This window comes from Cyprinus carpio, chromosome B10, assembly GCF_018340385.1.
Source record: "Cyprinus carpio isolate SPL01 chromosome B10, ASM1834038v1, whole genome shotgun sequence".
In the NCBI taxonomy this organism is placed as follows: domain Eukaryota; kingdom Metazoa; phylum Chordata; class Actinopteri; order Cypriniformes; family Cyprinidae; genus Cyprinus; species Cyprinus carpio.
Window position 1 is genome coordinate 14,238,493 of NC_056606.1, and position 24,902 is coordinate 14,263,394.

The following is a 24,902-nucleotide window of genomic DNA, read 5'->3' on the forward strand; positions in this document are numbered from 1 at the left end:
GTTCAGATATCATGTTTACAGCCACATTGATATTTCACGCATCACCTTTGGTTCATCAAGGGCGTTTTTGGAGAAAGAGTTGAACAAACGATTCATTCCTGAACAGTGCTCAAAACTGAATGCTAGGGTTGGAAAGAAAAAGCAACAGGATCTAATACTGTTGCCCAGCCCCAGGTTGAGGAATCAGGTTTAGATTCAATCCAATTTCCTGACCTATACCGTTCGTGAGCTACACCTTTCAACTTTGATTGACTAGCACGAAATACAGGCATGAACAAATACAGACAGACCTGAACAAGGAGGGAGTGATAAGACTACTTTATTTGTGCTGTGAACCTGGGAATGTTTCAGTCAGTGGAAGTAAAGCTGCAGCGTTTATGAGCACAACAGGTGAAATATGATTCTTTTAAAAATGTCTACACCTTTTTTGCCATCTGTCACAGATGCTTTCTCAGTGGAGCACACAGTGTCCATCTGAAAGTGTGTGTGTTGAGATGATGGCTGCTGTCTGGAGCAGAACAGAAGTAATCACATGGAGCTTTTCTGCTCACAGAGCTTCAGTCTGGCTTGTCTTGAATTCTCTTTTTCTTTCTCTCTTCAATCATGCACTAGAATGAGGTCTCTTCTTTCACGAGAGGCTGACCACACTGATGAGGTCTGATAGGAGAGATCCCCCGTGAGCTGAACCAAGAACTATCCCACCGTGCCTGCAGCATTGATGGAGATCATAGATCAGTGTCCCAAGGTAATGATTATAGTTCAATTATTGGGCTCGGTGTAATATTTAAGTATAATATTTATTACAATATATCGACCAGACGCATAATGTGCAATGGAAACACACTGACTGAAAAGCAGCTCAGTTTATAGGTAGAAAGTGCTCTTCATGCACTATAGTGCTACAGTCAAGAATAATTGAAATTGCTTTTTAATGCCAAAGCAAAATATACTTTATTTACCAAAGTATTTCAATTTTTCATGTTTGTATTTTATTGAAATAAAATAGAAATAAAATATTTATATTATAATAATGTATTTTTAAATATTATTTTATCTTTTAAATGATTTTATTAGTATAAATAAAATGTTATTTATATTATAATAAATATTAATTTGTTTTAATAAAAAATGTAAATACACTCATTTCGATAAAATGATACTATTAATATTATAATAACAATGTATAATATTATAATAATGTATTTATTTTACTATTTTAAAAATAATAATAATTACATTATACATATATAATAATAATGTATTTTATACATTATTTTAAATATTTAAATATGTTTAGAAATATTTGAATAAAATAAAAAATTATGATGATGATAATTATAGTAAGCTACCTATATATATATATATATATATATATATATATATATATATATATATATATATATATATATATATATATATATATATATATGTTTAATGCATTTTTCAGGAATTTTCTTTAAAAAGCAGAATAAAATAAATTTAGTTTGAACTTTCTAGTTTGGTCTATTTCCAAGGTTTAAAATAATCAAAAGGTTGATGTTTGTAGTTCGGTGCGATTTGTAAAAACACTTTCTGAAATGATTTGCTTTTGATATCTTGTGTTTTTGAAGGATACTAAACTAGAGCATAAGTCAGAGACACTCAATCAAAACTTCATAGGAGATAAAGGCTGCCTCTCCATCACAGTCAGGACCAAAAGTTACATTCCTCAAGAACAAAGTGTTTCATTGTGAAACGCTTTCTAATGGAAGCCCTTTATTTTCAGTGAAGTCCTCTTATTTGTGAGTCTACGGGTGTGACCTGAGCATATTTCTCTGCTGGTGGTCTTCAGACAGAAGGAATATACGGTTGTTGTAAGAGGTTTTAGAGAGGCATACAGGATTACTGAGCAGGTTTGGGCTCAGAGCTCTCTATAGCCCTTATGTGTGTTTGGTCTGCAGGTCTCCTTCAAGCCACAGAGCTTTGAAGCTTTTACAGCGCTCCTGCAGTGAGGTTCAAAGCACAGCCCTCTCTCTCCTCTGCCTCCTTCATTACCCTGCTTCTTCAGTCCTCCTCTCACCCTCTCATTCTATCATTAATAACTGGGTATGACTCCTGTGATGCAGGGCCTTTGAATTATAAATAAGCTTTCCTCAATAGGAAATTCCATATTGTCTTGAGCGCTTGAAACAAAGGTGGAGATGAAAGGACAATGATTCTGTGGGTAAATCCGAACTGGTTTCGGCTTAGTTTGTAAGCAGAGATACAAGAAAATCTGACATTAACAAGATTGGAAAAGCTTTATAAAATAAAAGAAAAAGAACTTTAATCTATTTAGTGGCATTGTCATTTTACATACTTTATTGCATAAATTTAAATTAAATTAAATTAAATTAAATTAAATTAAATTAAATTAAATTAAATTAAATTAAATTAAATTAAATTAAATTAAATTAAATTAAATTAAATTAAATTATCAGTTACCAAAATATGCAGATATGAATTGTGTTACTATTTCTTACAGTAAATTTCCTGCAGCTGCTTTGTGCTATGTAGGACACTGCAGATAAAAACTGGATTCATAAATCCTAAAAATAAAATATCTATTATATTTTTATGCTACATTTCTTTGGAAAACCACTGTACCCTTTGCGGGTGAGTCAGAATGTGGGCCGCTAAATTATTTGAAGCGATGCTTGCAAAACAAAGTGAAAAAGAAACAAAGAGGCTTAAAGAGTGCCACAAAATGATGGCCTAGTTCAGCATCTGACGGTATGAATCATCATGTGCCCTACTTCTGTGCTGGATCTGTCTGCGAATCTGTCCTTTCCCCTCTGGACTTAACAGGGTTTCTGTCCCAGTCATGACCTCTAAACAAAACAAACTGAATGGAGTGAATGGTTGATTGATTGATCATTTTGTGTAATATGGCGATAATTATGTATTTGTGTAATATGGCGATAATTAGGTATTTATAGGGAGTGCAGCATAAGATCACATTTTCTCCAGCTTGGCTGTGAGAGCAGTTTCAGGTGTCAGACATGAAAACGTGACCCTTAAGACTCCCTAAACAATGAGAACAATGAAATTAGGTTCATCATAGCTGTAAAGACACCTGATAATATACAGGTCAGGCATTATTAGTTCATTTGACAGGTCACAGTAAAATGATATTAGACTGTGATCAGATTTCCGTACTAATATTGCAGTGCGGGCACCCAAAAATCCCCTTTTTCTGAATGAATTTGCATGACCCACTTTAGCTACAGTAGGTGCCTATTTGCAGCATATAGACAACTTTTAAATAGGTATTTTCTACAACCTTTTACACTCACCTCTGTCACATTTTAAGTGTGCATAATAGTTCTAAAAGACCCAAATGCTATTTATCTTAATTCTATTTTACTGCTACTAAGTAAGAATCCAATCAAGAGGACAGTGATTTGTTCTTTTACCAGCAGCCTTTATTCATATGAAGCATGCATTAATGGATGAATCACAAATGTACATCTACTTTTAAGAGCTCAGTCTGCCATAGGAATTAAAAAGATACAAATTGCAGGGCCAAGAACATAACTTCAGATCTAAAGATCAACGCTTTGCTGCACTCTCCTTCGGCTCACTCTCATTCGAAATTGCTTTCATTTGCATTTCTTTATTTATGAAGTAGAACATGCAGAAGGAATCTATAATACTCTGCTATTTCTTTATTGATTTAAAAGTTATAAGTTTCATTGTAAATGCAGGGATGTTTTAGGCTGTGCATGAGTAGTCTTTAGACATGAGGATGTCAAAATTGCATGAGGGTTAAGCAGAAAGAGTAGTCTTTAATAAATAACATATAACATTTTAGAAGGTATTTGGGACTGTCTTGAAGAGCTCCAGAACCCTCCACACACATGTGAGTTTATTTTCTTTTTGGGTTTTACAGGTACCACAGTGTAAGCTCATTGGGATTGGATTCATTTGATGGGTCAGTATTTTTAATGCACCTCAATTCCAAAATACAAATCACAGAGAATTCATATTGCATTATATATAAACTAAGGATTAAATCTCTGTTTTGGTTGTGCTTTAAACATGTATTCCCAGGTCAAACACAAGTTTAAGCTATGATTATTCACCAATATATAAAAGATCGAGATGTACAAAACAGTTCTACGCTGAGCCCTGCTCAGCCCTCCAGCGGCAGTCCTCTCTTGGAGCAGGGTGTCTCAGCTCACCGGGGCATTTCTGAAGGTGCGTTGTGCCAGTATTTCTTGTAGAAAACTGCTCCCATTCCTACAATCAAGATGCAGGCAAATGCCAGGATGCCCACAGCCACGCCAATACCCACAGAGGAGTCTGAAGGTGGTTTCATGCTGATTGTGACTTCTGCAAAACAAGGACATATGAGGTTAGAATTGACTGTAAGCTACAAACAAAAATAGCGTTTTAAATTTATTTTTCTAGATTTCTATTTCAAAAAATACTATTCTTTTGAACTTTCTATTCATCAAAGAATCCTGAAGTAAAATGTATCATTATTTCATTAAAAATATTAAGCAGCACAATTGTTTTCAACATTGATATTAATGAAAAATGTGTCTTGAGCACCAAATCAGCAAATCAAAAATGATTTCTGATATTTGTGACACTGAAGACTGGATTAATGGCTAGAGAAAAATCATATTTATATAGCAAATTAGTTTAAATAATAAAAAAATTATAATAATTATTTAAATATTATAATAATTGTAATAATGTAAAAAAAATTTAATTTAAAACAAACTGATTCACTAAAATGAACATTCTACAAGAGAGCGCTTGATTGTTGCCTATGTTTGTTTCATTAAATTAGTATTTAGTTAACACTGGAATAATGTTATAGTATACATTCAGGAAATGATTCCCCAACACTGGGAAATATGAAGTGAATCTGGACAAATATTACATGCTTTATGTGTGAAACAGTTGAAGCTCACCTTCCTCTTTTGTTGCAACCACTGAAATGAAATAAACAGAATAAAGTCAGTTTCTCACATCTGGAAGATCAATAATTCATTTTGTTTTTTACAAAGAAGAAGGAACGTACCATTATCTGCACGTATGATGATGGCTGGTGATGTGATGGTTCTGGTTTCTGTGACTCCATTTGGAGAAGGAGTGGTGGTCAAAGGCACAACGTCTCTCCTTTTTCGTTTGCCACATTGCTGTGGAAAGAGCCATAGAGCATGGTGAGTCTAAAAAGTGTCTTGGCCAGTGTTTGTCTCTGGGTAGGTAAACTGAATGTACTGTATATGTTGCTTTTTTTGTTTGTTTGTTCAAAAATCCCCCCAAAATAGCAAAGCTTGGCAAAACCACTGTATATGGACAATGACAGAAAAACAAAACAACAGACACATCCCAAGCCAAAAGGTGTTTCTAATTTGCCTAGGCTTAGCTTATATAAATAGTAATTAGCTAATTCAAGAACAAATAATTTGAAAGCGAAGTATACGTTTTTACCCTAAATGCACTGCAGGTTGATATTTCACAGAGTCTTGTAATACAGTGCAGATAGTATGTTGATACTGTCTGGTTCTGCTGCTCTGTGAAGCGGAAGGCCGGAAACGAGAACCGAGCAGTTTGCATCTCCCCATTCACCAGCATTTTAGTGAGCCGATCACCGCTGCAACTGATCAAACAAATCATCAAATAGCAAATTATTTTCTCTCAGGCCCACCAAATACTATCGGACAGTTTAGAGTTTTATAAACAAGCTTACATACATGGTATGGCCATGTATGTAAGACCATAGTATAGATCAAAGTATCATAGTAAAGGCACAGTACTTTTGGGGTTAAATACAACAAAAATCGAATAATATTTATGATTTAACTTACGGCATAAAGAGGTTGAAGTTGCTCCTGGTGGTGGGGATGGTGGAAATGGAGGCAAAGCATCTGTCCAGCAGCAAAAAGTACCTGTGAAACACATAACAATCGTCGACTTTAATGCAAAATTGATTCATTTACTGCCATAATGATACCCAACAAAACAGGTCTTACTGGGAGGTCAAGTTGGTGGCCTCCACTTGCACAAACACATTAGTCCTCAGCTCAAGACCGAGGGGAGGCATAACAAGAGGCTGGGTGTAGTTTATGTCCTGAGAAATGAAAAGAAATTCAGATAAATGAATATTTTATATTTGTGTATGTCTCTAGCTGTAGGTCCAGTTTAGGGAAAGACTTACACTGAAGAGTCTAAGATTCAGAGTGCTGATTAAACTGCCATTGTTGTCTTTTACTGCAATCGAGGAACCCGACCTGTGAGAAGGCATAGCTAGGTTAAAGCTAAGCAAAAACCACTGGACAGCTCTAAGACTAGACATGTGTATCTGTGTCATTGTGACTCTCTGTTGTGAATATGATATCGTTTTCCTGTCCCTTGAGGACAACAACAGGGATGGACCAATTGGATTTAACCTGTTCTTAGAAAGTGATACTACACCAAGACGCTTACTCCCCAGCGAGTTTTGTTCTTTTATCCTCAGTAAATGGATCTTAGACCTGGTATGCTATACCATGATAGAAAATAAGCGCTTACACATCCATCCGAGTGTTGTTGATCAGGTACTCCAAAGGATAGGCGCACGAGTAGTAGTACTTCAGCTCAGCGTTATACGTCACAGTGCCTGTTGTGATGTCTTTCGATCGTATAATTCCACTGATGTTGACCGTCTCGATGTTGGAGAAGTCTGAGAATACGCCTGTCCCTACGCTCCTTGTTGTCTGTGGAGAAACGTTAGGAATTAATTGTATTCAATGCCATAAAAACCGACTGACCATTTAGTTTTGACTATGAATAATAAGTTAAGTTATATGATTTACTCTGATTTAAAGCTATTACTCACAACAAAGTTGCTGCCACAGGCATTGGTTGAGTTAATCGGGAAGCTAAATCGGGCTACGGGAGGTAAAACGGTAGTATCGAGGGTTGCATGGCACTCTGGGTTATTCATGATGTTGTTGAGAATTAACTCTGATTCGTTGTAGCCGGTGTACACGACAGGACAGAATTTGATAGCCAGATTGATGTACTCCGTTCCACAGTCTACAGAGATGTCTCTGTACTCTGTCGTGACAAGAACGACCAGATTAGTTGCACAAAAAACTGTACGAACTCTTACTTGAGGCAAAAAACATTTGAAGCGAATGAAAGTTTTCCAAGTTCATCAAATTAGACAGAATCACAAGCCTTAAGACATACATCAAAATAAACTCATTCAAATAATTCTGGTATTTTTATGATGTAAACAAGCAATTCATTTCTGTGTGATTCAATCAGAAATGAAAACTATACCTGGACGTCTGTACTCTGAGCCGCAGTCGCTCAGTGGTAACTGAAAGCTTTTATCGAATTTTGTAGCTAGGAGGAAGAGGAAAATGTTGAGGAGAATATCTTTCCTGTTGTTTGCTGAACGCGAACCTGTTCATGGAAGAAAATACACCATAATCAAAATCAGCTAGTCACCATCGGTATATCCAGGAGCTTAGCGTATATCCCACAGTTACACGTCCTAGGACACGTACGCACCTTGGATCATGTTTGCGGTTGGTTTGGGTATCCTCTGCCTGTGAGAACTGTGGAGTCCTTTTATAAAGCACTTTCCTTTGTGGGGGTGGGAATGAAATAAGGTCAGAGAGGTTTGGTGTGTTCACTGTTTGGGACCAGCCCTTTTGTGAATAAAGTCCCATAGCTGACCGCCTGAAGGCACTTGCTAAAACTCTACACAACATGGGCCTTCAAAAATATGCAGGTGACAATGGCCTGGTTTCTTTGTCTACTTACTTAAACATGGATATACTTGGCATCTTAATACAAGACCTCACGGAGTAAGTGTCGTGCCCCCGAGGAGTAGAGACAATACAGCAATAGCTCTTTTCACCTTAGTTTAACACTGTATGAAATGTCAGGGATCTTTATGTTTAAGGATGATAAACCAAACACTCATAATTGACCGAAGAGAGTCTTAAAAATGTTGATGGAAAACCTGACAGGGGTAGGCAGCTGAGTAATTTTTTGTTATTGTTTATTTCTGTTTTTCATGGATTGTCAGTTTCCATGGTAACATTGTTTTCTTTAGACAAGGTGTTCACCGATAACCACACGACTGTTTTAGCCATTGTTGTCTGATTTCTTCGAAATGATAAAGGAAACTACTCTTGACATATCAGTTGAAATATACTGATTATTATATTAACAAAACCTGGCACTGTAGAAGGGTTTTCAGGGTTTGTCATAATCACAGGTATATTAAATATAATGTAATAATTGTTTCCATAATGTATTAAGTTCTATAATGAAAAACAACAATCTATCTATCTAAAATAAAATATGTGTAGTTGTGCTTTTTGTATGTTAATTTGTCATACTGTTGCAACAAATTACATAAGAATGATTTGGCACACTGTTTACACAGAAAACTCGTTCTGCCAGCATTTCATAAATTAAGCCCACTGGGCATTATTAGATAACTAATTAAATAGATCAAAAATCAGACAACATGATTACAGGGGTGAGTAAAACATTTATTATACACATCACAGTGCACTCCTGGGCTTTGTTTTGACTCATCCCTTCACAGTAATATCTTAATCGAGTCTTGAGTCACTTACTGTGTTTAGTTTGGTTGATAGCTTGACACCTGAAAGCTGATACAAATAATACCAGATGTTCCCAAGTAGTGCTTATTTGGTCACTTAACACTTATACACCAACCATTCTTATACCTGCTTTAATCTGGTTTCTAATTTCCAAGTCAGAGATCTCTGATCACATATGCTGTGCATTTTCTTTAAACAGTTGTCAGAGTAAACTAATGCTAGTATCATATATATCTAGAGGTCCAAAAACAGGGCCCGTTTGATTGAAGGCCAGCCATTGAGTGTGTAAACACTGTTAAGTGGTGTGAAAAGGTCAGTGGATTACTCTGTAATGATAGGGCTCTGCTTTAAGCTCCAAACTAATCACTTTGTTTCAGCGTTTTTTCTTTTCGTTCTTAGTGGGATGTGCCACAGATCCAGATAAATCTCAGGTGAATCAGTGGAGAATCACAGATGGGTTTAATAAAGCTTAAACGTGACCCCTGCCCATGTCACATGCCAACTGTGTGATTTCTTCCTCCCAAACAGATTTGTGTGTATATATATATATATATATATATATATATATATATATATATATATATATATATATATATATATATATATATATATATATATATTATATGTGTATATATGTGTGTGTGTGTGTGTGTGTGTGTGTGTGTGTAATATATATGTATATATGTAATTTATAAAACTCCTTTCAACACCATCTGTCATTAAGATTTAGAATGGCACTTTCTGTTTTAAAGGCTGATCTTGTATGATTCAGGGTTTGTGCTCTTAGGTCACTTCCAAATCAAAAGAGCTAATCCTTATATTCCATCCTGACATTCAACCCTTCTTTATGGCAGATGAGGAGATTGTCAGATCAGGAAATTCATGTCAGGAACAAAGGTGGATTTTTATATAAGAAGCGTACTTATATGACACTATGGAAACCATGCAGCTTTGAAACCAATACTATAACACTCTTACATAAAGCACATTGACGGTAAAATGGACCAGTAATGTCTTCAGAAGGAAATATCATTATGCTTTAATATATATATAATTACTTTTTTTTTTCTGAGTGTTCTGATGTCTTTGCCTTTAGAACTCAGCTCAGGCGAGGAATTATCGTCTGATGGATTGTTTGTTTTTCATATCTAGAGAAGACCTGCCCTTCTGTACCCAGAATTCTTCAGATTAAATTGAGCCACTCATTTATTCTGTCACAATCCCATTAATATTTGTCACTGATGTCACAGATAATAAGCCTGGACATCTTCAAAGGTCTGATATGAATACATGCTCTTTGTTTAGCTGGCGTCATGGTGATTACTATCATTGTGAAAAGCTTTAAAAGCCTGCTTTTTTCAACAAGACAGCATTGAATATAATAGAACTGAGTAATGGATTGTGACCCCCGTGTGTTTTGTAATTACTACAGGAAAATCTGCAAACAAAATATTCAGACACACATCTGAATTTACTTTATTGTGTAAAAAGAGGAAAGAAAAATCTACAAAGTAATACAAATGCGTGTTTGGGGGATAATAACATGGGCTGTTAAATTTAATTAAATTATCTCGGAAATAAACTCCATTGAAATATCTTTAATAAAAATAAAAGAGAAAAGCTAATACTAAATATTAGAGTTTGTGCTAACATAAACTAAGAGCTAAGACTTACTACTGTTCAGTGGGTATCACTGAGGCATATGAATACTAATGAGTAAAAACAAATACAATTAATTAAAACTAAAAATATCTTAAATAGTCTTCTCATCCACCTCAATCACATAGCATAGTGATCTAGGTTGCTGTTCGACTTAATTAAATTCATTCCCCATGGTCTCTTTCTCATCTCTTGTAACTCAAACTAATTATTGGAGAAAGTAATGTACTCGGAATCACTGGTGTCCCATGATCCTTTGTGCTGTTGTGATGAATAGACTGCTCACTTTCCGTCCTATAGCCTCTAATATTCTCACTGAACTAGAAATATGTGTTAGACAGGTCTATTAGATACCTTTGCTTATGTTCTTCATGTAACTGATCTTAAACCCTGCAATAATGAAGCAAGGGGTTGAGGTATTAACTTTAAGTTACACTGCACCAACAGATCTGGATCAACTGACATTTCAAATTAAATACAAGTAAAAAAACAGTTCGCTGCTCTGTTGATCAGTTCATTTACAAGTGCAATTAAATAAGGTTTGTAAAAACAAAATATTTATTCATGTTTGTGTTAAACTGTGTAACTACGATCACTTTCAATGTATCATTTTAGTGTTTCGGGTTTGACAGAAACAAATTGTGGTGCTGTCGTGTAGTGGTGTAACAGTCATGTCTAAAAGTATGAAATAAATGGTGGGATAGTTCTAAAAATTAAGCTTCTGTAGATTTCAATCCTGTATGACTTTCTTTACTTAGCTGAAAATACAAGAAGATAATTTGAAATATATTTCAACTGTTGTTTGCCCATACAGTGGGGTCCAAAACAACAGCAAATTACTTTATGGATAAAAAATAGGGGTGCTGATTCTGAACGCGTCTCTCACTGACAAAGGAGTGTACTTTAAAGGCTTGTGCACTCAACTGTTTGCAAAATGGAGCTTTGTGCTCGTGTATCGTGCCGCTCTCATTCGGCACACATCCAAATATTCCATAATATTTCCATATTAACGATGTATCTGAATGCAAAACTATTATTTATTATGTAAATTATAGGCTTTGTACTTCAGTCGCATTCTAACTGTGACACAGAGGTGGGCGCGCTGATGTTTGGTTCGCTGTATTTTATTTTGATAAAGTACCAAATGCGCTGTCAAGTTAGCAATGCTGGAACTGATATTTTTTGTGTCTGTTTGTGCCGGCGCAATTACTTTAACTGTTCCTTATACCAGCAGAATCAACTTAAAACACTCCGTCATTTATTGTCTTATTATTAATGCATCAGTGTAAAAGGTCTACTTTTATTTGTGTACACTCACAATGAAAATCATTGTGCTTTTGTAAAATAAAGAAAACAAATAGGATCGAAAGATGTCGCTTTCTGCCATTTGAGTTTCCTTTCTGTGAACAAATTAAGCATGTCACAAAAATGAACTGAAACTCAGCGTAAAGGCTACGTTACGTGTCACACTGTTTTTTTCCCCTTGTTTATCTGTTAACTAAAAATATATATATTTCAAGTATTTATTCCTTGTATGTATATATGGACTGCAGATTTTATATATATAACATTATAATTTAATATAATATTTAGTATTTTCACATCTAGGTGGAAAAATTGTTTCATTTGTACTACTGTGTGTTCAAAATAAATGAAAAGAAAACTAGCATAGTAGATTTTTAGTTTTTTTCTTGTTGTAACAAAATCGTATCGAACCGTGACCCCTGAACCAAGGTATGTACTGAACGGTGACATCTGTGTTCCTTTACACCCCTAATTAAAAACACTAGAAACATTTTTAAAAAATATCTCTGTTTTAAATCAATTAAAATAAGTAAGGAACGATGTGAAAATGAAAACTATCCCTTTACAGCCAGAAATATGCTTTATGCAAGTACATGAATGCAGACATTTTGCCTTTAAACCGATGTGTTAAGCTAAGTTGTTATCAAGAGTGACTTATATCAAGATTTTGGTTAAACTGTTGCTCCGCCATAACAGTAGATTTAGATATAGCGCCACTTGAGGCAATGATGAGAAAACGCATTTGCGTTGAACAGTCTATCGTAGCCAGAAGCATCTGCCTTCATGTACATGCATAGACCATTTTTTCGGTCCTAGAAGTGCATTTGTAAATTTTTGTTTATGTTGGGTGAGTCTTCTTGGACTTATACTGACACCTATTGGTGTGAATGCAGAATTATGCAAATTCAGATGTTTTCAGTTTTAGAAATGCATTATCAGCCATGACTAACTAATTTCATTAGTGAAATTGTCCATTAAGTCAGTATTATTCTGCTGGTCATGTGATCTCAACATGGCAGCCCCCAAATTTGTTTGGTCTACCAGTATGACTAAGAATCTCACGTGAGTGTACATGATTTAGTCAAAATTAAAAATTTTCATCTGTAAAACATTTTAATGAGGAAAAATTACTAAGAGCATCGTTTAATGTTGTTATTCCTGATTATATTATGTGTGTGAGAATAATTTCTAATCAGAGTTCAGCCTCTTATGGTTTAGGATTGTGTGTTATGTAAATTTACAGGGATAAGAATGAAGTATTCATGCTTTGTGACCAAAAATAGGCATCGGTGTATAGCTAAAGGCTGTGTAGAGTGATATTATGATATTATTTCCCTGTACTGTATGACTGTGTGTAACCGAAGAGCTCCACACACAGGTATTGCTGTATTGTTTAGCTGACCGAACAGCCGTGTGTGTGCGTTTAGCTGAATGCTGGGTTGTGGGTTCCTGACAGAGGTGTTGGTGGTGTATATTTTCCTCTCAGCAGTGACAGAGACAGGAAGAAGAAACACATGCTCATAACGGCGAGGATCGCGATGGCAGAAATCAAGGCGCTTGTCACTGAATTCATTTTGAATGGAGGGCTGTTTAACTGTGCTGAAAAACACACACACACACACATACATACACAGAGTGTTATGAAGACTTCTTATAATATATAACCCACCATTCAAACTCTATCACATGCTTTTTCTTTCAGTCCTCTTGTTTATTTCTTGATAACACCACCTGCTTTTACTATCTATTAACTTCTCTCTGTCAGAAACCCTCCGAATCATCATTATTTTGGTCATGGTTTTAAGCCTATATTTTCTGGGAGGAAGTAAAGCATGCTTTTTTCCTCCATCAGAAACGCTACAGTTCTGAGAAAGAAAGATTTAGCTTCCTTTTAAAAGGTCTAAAATGGAAAACAAAGCAAGGCTTACCTATCTGGGAATTATTGGTGGGAGTTTCATCTGTGGACAGATGAAAATTGTTTTAGTAAGATGAGCACACTTATTGCCTTAAAGTGCTAAATCATGTCACATAACAGGCTCAATATGAAAATTAGCGTTAGTGAAATCATGCGCTACCAAGACGAGCTGCATAAACACTACATTACAGTTCATATCGTACCACTTCGGGTGATGATGGGCCCGGCAGTCATGACCGCATTGTCAGAGGCCATGGCAGTTCTTTCTGACACGTTCCTTTTCTTCCTCTTACCACAGATCTGTCATAAACACAGTTCCAGTAATAAAGTTTATTTGCTTTTAATAACAGAAAACGAAGCATATTATTACAACTAGAACTAAAAGTTTCAGAACTAAATATGTTTTCCTTGTAAATTCTTATTACTTTCACTAGACTGTTTTTAATTCCTATTATTGATGGGATAGTGACTCTTATTATATCCTCAGCATAAACTAAAGGCAGTAAAACCAATACTACCATGACACATTTACAGTTTAATATTTTTTCACATAATTGTTTTGCATTACTGGATTTTTTTTAAATTTTTTTTTTTATTGCTGTTAAGTTTTGTTTCTTTTTTTTCTAAATGAAACTCAAATATACCATAGATAGTTTCAAAGATTTTAGAAATAAAAATGTGTATCACGATTTCTTCAAAAATACTGAGCAGTACAACTGTTTTCAACATTGATAATAATAATAAATATTTTTTGAGCACCAAATCATCATATTAGAATAATTCCTGAAGGATCATGTGACACTGAAGAAAATTCTACTTTGCTATCACATGAACAAATTAGCTTTTTAAAATATTTTTTAAATAGAAAATAGTTACTTTAAATTGTATTAATACTTTACAATATTACTGTTTTACTGCATTTTTGATCAAATAAATGGTAAGCAGAAGATGCTTCTTTAAAAAAATAAATATATAAAATTGCTGACCCCAAATTTATGCACATTTTATTTTATTTTTTTTAAAGAAATAATCTTTCCTAGTAGTAGTAGCAGCAGCAGAAGTAGCAGTTGTAGTAATAATAATAATAATAATATAGTGCAATAATAATAACTGAATAATTAAAACAATATATATTGTCGCAATGTAAAAATAGGTAACACTACTTAAAGCCTTTATATATAATGCACTATACAAATTAGTAGTATTACTCCATTAATTGTGCCTTGTAATGCACCTAATAATGCCTTGTATAATCTCATGATGAATTGTAACCACAGTTAAAATACATTATAATACTTACCTATATAATTGTTACAACTTTAGAAAATATAATGCATTAAAACATAAAACAAACAAACAGCTTAGGCATTTTAACTTAGGTTACAATTATTTATGAAAAGATACAATAATTTTAAGTTTGGTTATTTTTATTTATGTTAAGATTGTATTTGAAAGTATATAATGCATTTATAATTTATTATTAATTTTGTATTTTATTAAAGTGTTATCAAAAAATACGATTTTTGGATAGCAGGGGGCAGTCGTCGGAGCGACACAGCTTGGTCACACAGTGCAGAAAGACAGTGGACATTTTCTGGTTCTTGTGCTTGACAAAGCGGAACACCTCGAAGGAAAAGCGGCCCATCTGGCTCTTCCCATTCTCAAACACTGTTGTCTGCGGGTCCTTATCACATCTGCTGGACCAGAGACAAGACACACCTAGCATTCAGCCTCAGTTCTAGTTAGACACACACATATGTGCAAGCACATCCAGAAAACATGGAATTACCCAAAGAAAAGGTCGTATCGGAGCTCATCATTAGGATTCCCAGAGGGAGTCGTGTAACAGTAGTCCATCAGAACATTCCACCTGTGGGGAGTGACATGCGTGAATCAGTCACTAAAACAAGGAAGACTGGATATGAAATGGCCCTATATGAGTAAACCACTGTTGTTTCATATAGAAGTCATGTGTCTTATCTCTACTCAGGACCCATAATAATCATTCCCATCCACTTAAGTGGCGCCTATCGCTGGCCCTAAACAAGGCCAGCATTGAGTCACTCAGCATTCTTCCTTTAATGGGCTAAACCAGTTCTGGATTTATCAGATATAAGAGAGGAGGTCATTTAGAGAAGTCCTTTAACATAGCAGTGACACAGTCCAAAGACCATAGACATTTGACCTCCATCAGATTTCATGCTTAACTCACCAATTAGACCGTTTCAGTGTCATATCTGCAGTATGTTTTGCATTTGGGCCTCCGTGCAAGATATTTTCCCAAGATATGCTTGTGTAATTGCAGTTTACCTCCTGTCTAGGTTAGTGGCTTTTACAGCGGCAAACACTCGCGTCTTCAGAGTAAGTCCAGACACTGGGATGGCAAGATGATGGACGTATGTCGAGTCTTAAACATTAAACACCAAAGGTTAGGATTCCACACACACTTGCTCAAAAATCTACTAGCATATAGTCTATATTTTACTAAAATATAAATTGTAGTAAAATGTGATCATTTATTTTATATATATATATATATATATATATATATATATATATATATATATATATATATATATATATATATATATATATATATATTAAATTAAATATATTCTTATATTGCATTGTATTATTAAATATAAAAAAAAAATCTGCAAACATATACAGTTCTATATATCTATTTATGCAGTTCTATACAACAAATGAAAATAAATCTAGATAATTATAAATCTTTTTAGAAATTAATAATTTTTTTTCCTTCTTATAATTTATTTAAAAATTATACAAAACTTTGAAAGCCTCTACTGGAAACATGCAATATATATATATATATATATATTATATATATATATATAAAAATCAAAGTTATCTATTTATATAGACCTAAACAAATACATAATTAGAAACTATGCTGATATTCCACATGTACTCACGTTGTATAGAAGTAAATTCAGTGTGCTCACAAAAGTGCCATTGCTGTCCTTCACTGATATCGCTGCAGCCGACCTTCGAACAAAAGAAGCTATTAAAACATGATAAATATATTTTGCAGGCCAATTAAAGTCTGAAAGGAAAACTTGTGTAATAGTTTTTCCTGATTTACCATCTGATGTCCTTGTAATCAACCGTGCATTAGGTTTTACAGCATATTCGTTGTGCATACTAATTTAATTATGCCTCACAATTTAGCTCGTTAAAGCTTAACAATAAGTGCTAAACATTTTACAACATGCAATTTGGGACTGTTTTATCTTCCATCAAAATATTGTGAATAATTCAGGATTAGTTTGCTATGTAACAGTGATAAAGTCGACTTACGAAGCAAGCTGTGTGTTGTTGACCAGGTATTCCAGAGGGTAACTACAGCTGAACTTGTAAAGCAGTCCTGGTAAGTAGCTGATGACCGTCGGGGGATCCGGAGTGTCAATGTATCCTGCTATATTCCCAATCTGGACCAAGGAGAGGTTCCCATAGGCGTTGGGCCCCTGAGCTGTGGTGACCTACAGACAAAAAGGCACTTAGGTGTGATTGCTCTTCCTAAAACTAATGTACCGTCACCTCCATAATCCTCAGCACTTTTATCACTGCCGGATCTCTGCTGTCACCCAACCAAAGCTAAATCCACCTTACCACAGATGTTCTTCATTTATAACAGACAAATTGACATAGAGAGGATACTGTCTCTCCAAACACAAGCTGTAGTTTAGCATTTACTGTAACAAATGTGTTTTTCTTACTAATGACTGAACCTGAAATTAAAGTTCTGGGCCATTTAGGGGCTAATGTGAATAAAACATTCTGTCATGGGTCAGTGCCCTCCATGTAGGCCTTTAAAAATGGTGAAAACTGGTGTCTTACCACAAGTGAGTTTCCACAGGCCTCCAGCGTGCTGAGACTGATGCTGAACAGCACGACTGTTGGGAACGTGTTGTTGTTGATGAACCCTCGGCAGTGGGCATCGCCGTGACGCCCGTTCAGTGCCAGGTCAGTGTCGGTATAGCCAGAGAAAAGCACCGGGCAAAAATTAATCTTCAGCGTTATGGTTTGCACTCCACAATACACACTGATGTCCCGCTCAGCTGTTGAGAGAGATTCAAATATCATTAATTCCAGTTCATTGATCAAATGCTTGCACAAAAAAGCAAGCGTTCACTCACCGGGGAAGCGGCTGTGGAAGCTGGCATCACAGTTGAACCCATTGAATTGCGCATCCACTATGAAAGTTTTACTTACAAGCAAAAGAATCACACACAAACGTTCCATTTCAGCGCCTGAGGAAGACAATGTATGAGCAATTTCTTTGGATTCATCAGAAAATGCTTCTTGTTCTGAAATGAGAGAAGAAATGCATGATTAGACTCGCTTCAAAAGATAATTCCACTGTATTGTTCTGTAATTATGCTATTAAATTGGAAGGAAAAGACAGAAAATGAGAAACACGATACTTTTGTTGGCGCTTCTGTTAAATTTGAAACCAATAATGAGCATGAATTGATCTGAAGTGCCAAATCTGTGAACAAATCAACCTCAATTTATGTATTTAAAAAGCTACAAATCAACTCAAACTGTTCGCTTCCTGTAGGTATTTGTAAGTATGATGCTTTTACACAGAGTTCTGCGTCTTTCACCCTGACCTTGTCCTCTTTTGCCCTCCGTCTGCTCTAGCATCCCTCGCTCCGTTTCGGAAGACTCACCCGTTTCCCTGGCAGCTGTAGAATCAGCGGTACTCCATCTGTTCTCAGCTGCGACGCGAGACTGACTGGATTACCCAGCATCCCGGCAAAACCACTAGAAACACGGCCTTGCTTCAAGGAAAAAAATTAAGCATAAGAGATTCATTATTTGTACACGTCAACAGCAAAAGAGCTGTCTGGGGGAACATGGGAAAGTCCATCAAAAGTGAATGTGTTATACAAATCCTTTCACGGGCCCAGAAACATGAGCAGGTTTTGAAGTTTCCCACTCATATCCTTTCTGCTTGATCTTGCTCTGTCAGCGCTCACAAGCGGCCCCACGCTGCATGTGGTCTGCGAGGGGGGAATTATCTTTTCATCGGCTCCTGGACTGGGCTCGTCGCTGACTGAGCTGGCCTTTCTGTGTGCCAGGACGGTCTGGATCAGGACAAGGATTGTCTGGACGCTTTAGATACTTTGTTTGGCCTGGCTCAGTCACCACTCCCATGATGGTATCCCCACTGTCTGGCCGTGACCCCCCTTTCCGACTGCCACTCTTGTCCTCGTGATTATCACCAAATGTATACGAGAATCTATATAAGTCTGCTGTGAATTAACGCCATTTCTAATGTCATATTATCTCCATTATCTACATACTTGTTTCAAACTCTCCGAATTCATAGCAGACTAATATTTCATCAAATTAGCTGCAATTTTTACATCATTATTTTTCAAATGCCTTTAATCTGCATGATTAATTTCCTTAGAAATGTCTCGACGGTCCATCCGTGTGGTGAAAGGGGAAATTTGAATCATTTCATTGTCCGTTCTTACCTGATTAATCAAAGCTCAAAGCGTCCGGGCTGCAGGCCAGCTCCAACGGCAATACATGACCCAAAAGTCACTTGTCAATCTGTGCAAAATACAAGAAATCCAAAGGATGAGGATTTTCAAAACTATGCAATACTACCCCAAACTGCTGAAATCCTAAATCCAGCTGGGTTTGGCTCTGAGCCCCTTCAGCCAGAACTCTGCTGGTCTGACGAAGTTTGTCTTGCATCTTGGACTTTCTTCAGATGGAAGGGATTGTGGGTAAAATGGAGCTGTTGGTCTATAGTGGGGCAGTTCAGTACTTGCGATAAGCATCTCTATTTATGCGCTTCCAGCAAATGTCATTCTTTCCTTTTTCACACTTGAATGTCTCTATATGGCAGGCTATAGTGCTGTTTATCAGTGTGACACAATCTTATTCTCCTTGGCAAGATATCAGCGCAAGCAGAACTATTACTGGATGGATTTCCTCATGTGTTATTGCATGTACACTCTAGAATAGCATTTGAGAAAATGGAAAAATAATTTGCCATTGTTTTGACATTTGTGGATTCAATTAATTTTTTTTAACTTACTTTTTTAAACGTTTTGAGCCATGCAAAAAAAATTGTTATTTATTTTATTTTACCTGTGTCCTTGGACAGTTGAAGCCTTTTAAAACTTTGTTTAAATGTTCTTTAGTTAGCTATTAAAAACCCAAATAATGGGTTTAGGCAGCATTTTTGAAGTTTTCAGACATGCAAAAATAAAAGCCTTTATTTTGTTTTATTGTATTTGATTTTATATTTAGAAACCTGTGTGCTTTGACCATTTAGGCATTTTAAAACTTTGTATAAATGCTTATAAATGTGAATAGAGTTAGCTATTCACTCCATATAATGGGTTTAGAACAATCACAGGAAGGTTTTAATGTTACAAATGTGTTTTGTGCTCAATTTAAACACCAGATAGAATGACAAAACTGTCTCTGTTCACATCTGTACTTCTAAAATCAAAGTCACCAGAAGGATTTGTGTCTAAGAACACTTGAAGAGCTTATCACAACACAAAGGCTGTATCTGTTGTTATTTGCCTGGCATTTGATCGTGCTTCATTTTCTTGTTTCTTTATTTATCTGATGACTTTATTCAAAGCGCAATGAATAATGTGGGTCATTAGGAGGTTATGGTGAGAAGCTCAGTAATGCAATATAAAACCGACAATAATAGTGATGACAATGGCATATCTAACCTTTCTTAAGGTCTTTAATTTAACCATCAATAATATTTGACCATCTTCTCTTAGCAAAATAATATCTGCATATCTTCTATCACAAATCAGTCTATAGTTTCAGGTAAAACGTGTCTATTTTTTTTAACAGGGTACAAGTAATTACTGTTTTTCTTCTAGCCGTGTGAAATGCCATCAGCTGGCGGGCAAGCAGGTGTCAGGCCCAGTGCATCAATCACTGCGGCCTGTACGGAATTAGGAACGATGAGCAATCTGTCTCTGTTTGGTCATCATGGCTATCTGGCGGACGGGATACGTCTAGCCTGCTGAGAGAAAAGCAAAGTGGAATTTCAAACTAGGGAACACACTTTCGGTGGCTTTTTTTTTAAGCGCCATAAGGCATGTAAAAGCCACAAGTTTTGCTAATTGCTTCTGTCTCTCTCAAAGAATCTGCTTGCTTTGTTGTTTAATTGTGTCATGTTTATTCATAAGGGTTTTTAACTGGAGGCACAGTCGATTTTTACTACTTATGATGTAGATTTGATTTGAAATCTAACTGGAATGATTTTAGGCCACTAATTGGATATTAACGTTGCAATTCAGTGGAGATTAGAAAGTCTTTGTTGGGACTGTCTCAAAGTCAAGTTCTACAAAACATTATGAGCAGATAAAAAATAAAAAAATCATACAGATGGGTCTGCAATAGCAACATAAGGACAGATAACACAGCTGAAATAGTTTCACCATATTTTATTATACTTCCAATATGGAAACAAGTCAGCTGTGTGGCTGTGAGAGATGGAGTGTGGAAAAGAGAGAGGGATAGAGTAGGAAAGTCTGTCAGTGACAGGTGTTTGGCCCTGTGTCGGGTACAGCGCAGATGAAAATGCCTTTTTTCTTCTCGGTAGATTGTATTGTCTGTCACAGCAGCCAACTTAGTTACCTCCTGTTTTCCTTTCAGCAAAGGGAACATCACTTGTCATCTAAGTTAGCCCTCATCCAACACAAAAACAGTTATATCTACTGGTGAATGGGGTCATATACTGTAGCACATGCTTTACAGAAAAAACATATCCATGTTGAGCATTTGACATCTATATCACTTTTCTCCTCACACCCTTTTAATGACCCATTATGTGACCCTTTTTAGTTGTTTTTGAGTAAATCTATTACTTAAAATACTCACGTTAGAAATTCAGACGTTTTCAATAAAATATTTACATAAGATATTTGAATAACATATGTGAAATTGATTTTAATAATTGGTAGAGGATTCTTGAAACTTAAAAATGCTTGAATACATTTTTTAAAAGTCAGAATAAATAAGCAATATTAATAAACGTTTTAATCTGTTAGTGTGAATTGGTTTAGTTTATTATATCAATGACTGATTAATTTGTAATTTTATAACAAGTGTTTTCTATGGTGTATATATATGGGTTTATAATGTGGCACTATTGTGTAAAAAAAAAAAAAAAAAAGACTCTGAACCAGGAAAGAGTTTTTAGAGATGAAACACTGCTGGACAGCGTTTGAGGAAACTATTGTGGATATGAGAGAGCTCTGCAGGACTAAGCAGAGAGAAAAGCTGTGTTTGTGGTCCCAGGTGGCAGAAATCACAGGATCCCTTATTGTTTATGTGTGAAACACAAGCCATGTGGTATTCAGACCTGAGGGACACACCTTTTCATTATGAGCCATATCTATAACCAGCTTTCTCCTCACAGACACAAACCTTGACAGAGATCCACTGCATACAAAACATCAGTGTGTCTGGATTGTAATGCAGGAAATAATATGCAAAAATACATTTTTGTAATAATAATAACAATGGTCAGCATCATTTTTATGATGATGATTATTATTATTTAGTATATTTCATTTATAAATAAAAAAAGAATGAAATCATGATAATAAATCATGAAATTATAATAGTTATGTAAAAATACAAACTTGTAAATACAAATTTTATATAAATACAAATTTTATACTTATATATATATATAAAACATAATAATAATAATTATGAAATAAAATCGTGTCATTACTGTAATGCAGAAAATATTAAAAACTCTAATAATAATAATGACTATATTTGTATTAAGTATTTTTAATAATAAACGTTTTTGTGTATGTGAAGATTATGTGTTAAAGGAGCCTGAAAGTTATAGATTACACCAGTTATGTAAAATATAAATGCAACCTGTTGAAATATTGTTCAGTATCCTGGTAGAATATTTGTTGTAAATAGGAAAAGCTGACATGCACCTGCGGTCTCTCAAATGGATGTTGTCAAGATGCTCTTGAAAGTTTGTGCACAAGGACAGAGAGACCTGCATGTGTGTATCGCCCCCTACCGGTGAGACTGCAACCAGCGCACTGATGCCACCTGTGCGATGCCGACTGTTGATACAGGCCTAAGTCAATCTGCTCGGCCCATTTCACACAAATGAGCCTCGTGCCGAAACTGATCAGTGCTCTGGCATTGTGCATTAGTGGCTGATTTCCTGGACATTCAGTCTCTGATACCCTCTCCGCTCCTCAGCGTGAGTTAGATCTAACTGCACCAGTGAGCTGAGTATAGTTATCTATCTATCTATCTATCTATCTATCTATCTATCTATCTATCTATCTATCTATCTATCTATCTATCTATCTATCTATCTATCTATCTATCTATCTATCTATATATACCTGCAGATAACTGCAGAATCCTAGTTCCTGCTGGCATATACAAATCAAGTGTGCTTCACTTACACTCATCACAACCAGCATACAGTCAACACGAGTGTAATCAGCTACTGCAATTTACATCAAAAGACGCAGCTCAATTTATGGATTGCCTCAAAACGCGAGACACAACCTGCTTTTTGATGCTTTGCTGTAATTGCATATTTTTATCACTAGATGTCTCCCTTTCCAGGCATTTTGTAATGAAAGATTAAATAATTCTTGCACTAAGTAAAATGTTTTATTTTGATTTTCTTTCCCACAAATTCATCAGCTGATCAACTGGAAGATAATAATAAGCCTTTCATTTCTAAACAAATGATAATTATCACTATAATAATAATAATTATAATTTAAATGATGAAATAATGTTTTTTAAGTAATAAAGATAAACAAAAACAGAAGAAGAAAAAAAAAATGCCCGTCCCCCTTCCAATTAAAAATTATATTTTGTGTTATTGTGAAATGTCTGCCTTACGGAACACTCACACATTTTCTACTTATTTTAACATAAAACACACCCACATAATTGTATATAACAATTATATACTTAATTATTTTGTAAACGACGACATAAATGCACATTTAATCAGTGACACTTATCTAAATAGATTATGTTGTAAAAAGTACCACATGTGAAACCATGAATTTGGTTGGACAAATTCCGTCACATGCACCGTCCCCCGTCTGAATAGCGGAACTAGTAAATAATACACAGAAACTATCCAATCTAGAGCTGCCATTTTGGCTCACGAGCCAAACAGCAGTACTCACATTCTACGTTCTGCGAGGCACCAGTCCAATATTTGGAGCCAACATGGCGTCGTTTCACACCGACCATTCAGCATCCATATAAACCTTGGGAGGATCCTCTGAAAAGAGGAAACAGACCCGCCATTTTCCTAGGAGCCTTTTAAACCCAGCAGGGGGAGGTGAAATCAGAGAGGAGAGCCACTGAGGAGGAAAAGGGGGAGTTAAGAGAGAGGTAGAGAGGGAGAGGAGAGTGCGTGACAGAGGGGTTGAGAGAGACAGAGAAAGAGAGGACGCTGCCGTTAATAGAAGAGGAAACGTTTGGTACGTAAATGTCGCGATCAGCTGACGGCATACATAGAGAGCAAACTTCATTTGTACTCTGAAGCGGTGGATGCGTTTTACTTGCAATCTCATTTCTTTTCTCTCTTTCTTTCCCAGTCAGGTGGCGGAACAGTGCACACCCCACGCATTGCCTTTGGATTTAACAGTCCGAGCAAATTTTTCCCCTTCTTTTTTTGTTTTCCCCCTTTTTCTGTTTGTTTAAAACTGCGAGGATGTCTGGACAGAGCATAACGGATCGGATAACGGCAGCGCAACACAGTGTTACCGGTTCCGCGGTGTCCAAAACGGTGTGCAAGGCGACCACGCACGAAGTCATGGGGCCAAAGAAGAAGCATTTGGACTGTAAGTGTTATGGGATTTTGTACTATGTTGCTTTCGGACCCGCGTTTGAAAGTTACGTCAGTCACTCGTCGCCCTGGGAACGAGAGCTTCTGGGCTCGAGGCCTGCTAAAGATTCACGTTCGTTCAGTGCTGCTCGTGCTTTTTAACCAGCGATCTTTGCTGATGTTGAAACATATCATTTGTACAGGGAGGTTTGAGATCGCATGAGTACAGTGCATTTAATGATTTAACTTTCTAACTAATAATTAACCACATTTAAAAATGCTGTCTAATGAGGACGCTTGCAGGTTGAGTCGAATGAGTTCATTGAGAAATCTGATGATTGCAAACAAACGTGCTTTTTGTGCGAAAGAAAATCCCTGTTTCTGTCTTTTTTGAGGTTGCAAAACAAAAAGCAGCACGATTTATGAGGGTCACGTTAATGTACGACTAATGTTTATTTCTTAAAAGAGTAGTTAACAAAATGATAATTCTATCATTGTTTGTTCAACAGCATGTTTATGAAATCCATTTTCATATGGCAAACAAAAGGAG

The 24,902-nt window shown here is 35.8% G+C and overlaps 3 protein-coding genes and 1 long non-coding RNA gene across 31 annotated transcripts in view; 2 read left to right on the forward strand and 2 right to left on the reverse strand.

The window, feature by feature from the left end:
- The first annotated feature begins 358 nt into the window (after positions 1-358).
- LOC122138719 lies at positions 359-4,207 on the forward strand. The gene is made up of 3 exons (XR_006155754.1): positions 359-745; positions 3,911-3,952; positions 4,072-4,207. It is a non-coding gene; the product is annotated as an uncharacterized LOC122138719 (long non-coding RNA).
- Positions 3,237-7,654, reverse strand: LOC109098176 (zona pellucida-like domain-containing protein 1). Its single transcript, XM_019111788.2, has 11 exons — positions 7,537-7,654; positions 7,303-7,428; positions 6,854-7,074; positions 6,547-6,731; positions 6,194-6,266; positions 6,009-6,106; positions 5,844-5,924; positions 5,467-5,635; positions 5,054-5,171; positions 4,944-4,964; positions 3,237-4,353 (listed from the first exon to the last, which is right to left on the reverse strand). Exons 1-11 carry the CDS (start codon positions 7,544-7,546, stop codon positions 4,199-4,201), a joined length of 1,257 nt encoding a protein of 418 aa, XP_018967333.1. The 5' UTR covers positions 7,547-7,654; the 3' UTR covers positions 3,237-4,198.
- Positions 7,655-11,881: 4,227 nt separating this feature from the next.
- Positions 11,882-23,844, reverse strand: LOC109098177 (zona pellucida-like domain-containing protein 1). The gene is made up of 13 exons (XM_042732704.1): positions 23,706-23,844; positions 18,183-19,074; positions 17,646-17,816; positions 17,347-17,567; positions 16,807-16,988; positions 16,422-16,494; positions 15,796-15,893; positions 15,275-15,355; positions 15,018-15,182; positions 13,911-13,920; positions 13,689-13,785; positions 13,499-13,528; positions 11,882-13,169 (listed from the first exon to the last, which is right to left on the reverse strand). The coding sequence occupies exons 3-13, from the start codon at positions 17,749-17,751 to the stop codon at positions 12,994-12,996; spliced, it is 1,239 nt and encodes a 412-aa protein (XP_042588638.1). The 5' UTR covers positions 17,752-17,816; positions 18,183-19,074; positions 23,706-23,844; the 3' UTR covers positions 11,882-12,993.
- The window catches only part of LOC109097877 (phosphatidylinositol-binding clathrin assembly protein-like), a 37,151-nt gene continuing 36,086 nt past the window's right edge, over positions 23,838-24,902 (forward strand). For 16 of the 28 annotated variants that reach the window (XM_042732684.1, XM_042732679.1, XM_042732686.1 and 13 more), the window contains exons 1-2: positions 23,844-24,005; positions 24,123-24,368. In XM_042732684.1, coding sequence (XP_042588618.1) covers positions 24,239-24,368 — 130 coding nt within the window. In that variant the 5' untranslated portion in view covers positions 23,844-24,005; positions 24,123-24,238. Of the gene's footprint in view, positions 24,006-24,122; positions 24,369-24,902 lie in introns of all 28 variants that reach the window. The other 12 variants (XM_042732687.1, XM_042732689.1, XM_042732694.1 and 9 more) reach the window with 5 other exon arrangements.

Excerpts from the sequence above, each read along its gene's own strand:
- LOC109098176 (XM_019111788.2), bottom strand. Across the intron at positions 7,075-7,302 it reads CTCAGAGTACAGACGTCCAG|AGTACAGAGACATCTCTGTA; the intron begins GTATAGTTTTCA and ends TTGTCACGACAG. Across the intron at positions 6,732-6,853 it reads CCTGTGGCAGCAACTTTGTT|ACAACAAGGAGCGTAGGGAC; the intron begins GTGAGTAATAGC and ends GTTTCTCCACAG.
- LOC109098177 (XM_042732704.1), bottom strand. The coding sequence starts at position 17,751 with ATGGAACGTTTGTGTGTGATTCTTTTGCTTGTAAGTAAAACTTTCATA. Across the intron at positions 16,989-17,346 it reads CCTGTGGAAACTCACTTGTG|GTCACCACAGCTCAGGGGCC; the intron begins GTAAGACACCAG and ends TTTTGTCTGTAG. Across the intron at positions 15,183-15,274 it reads CGATACGACCTTTTCTTTGG|CAGATGTGATAAGGACCCGC; the intron begins GTAATTCCATGT and ends TCTCTGGTCCAG.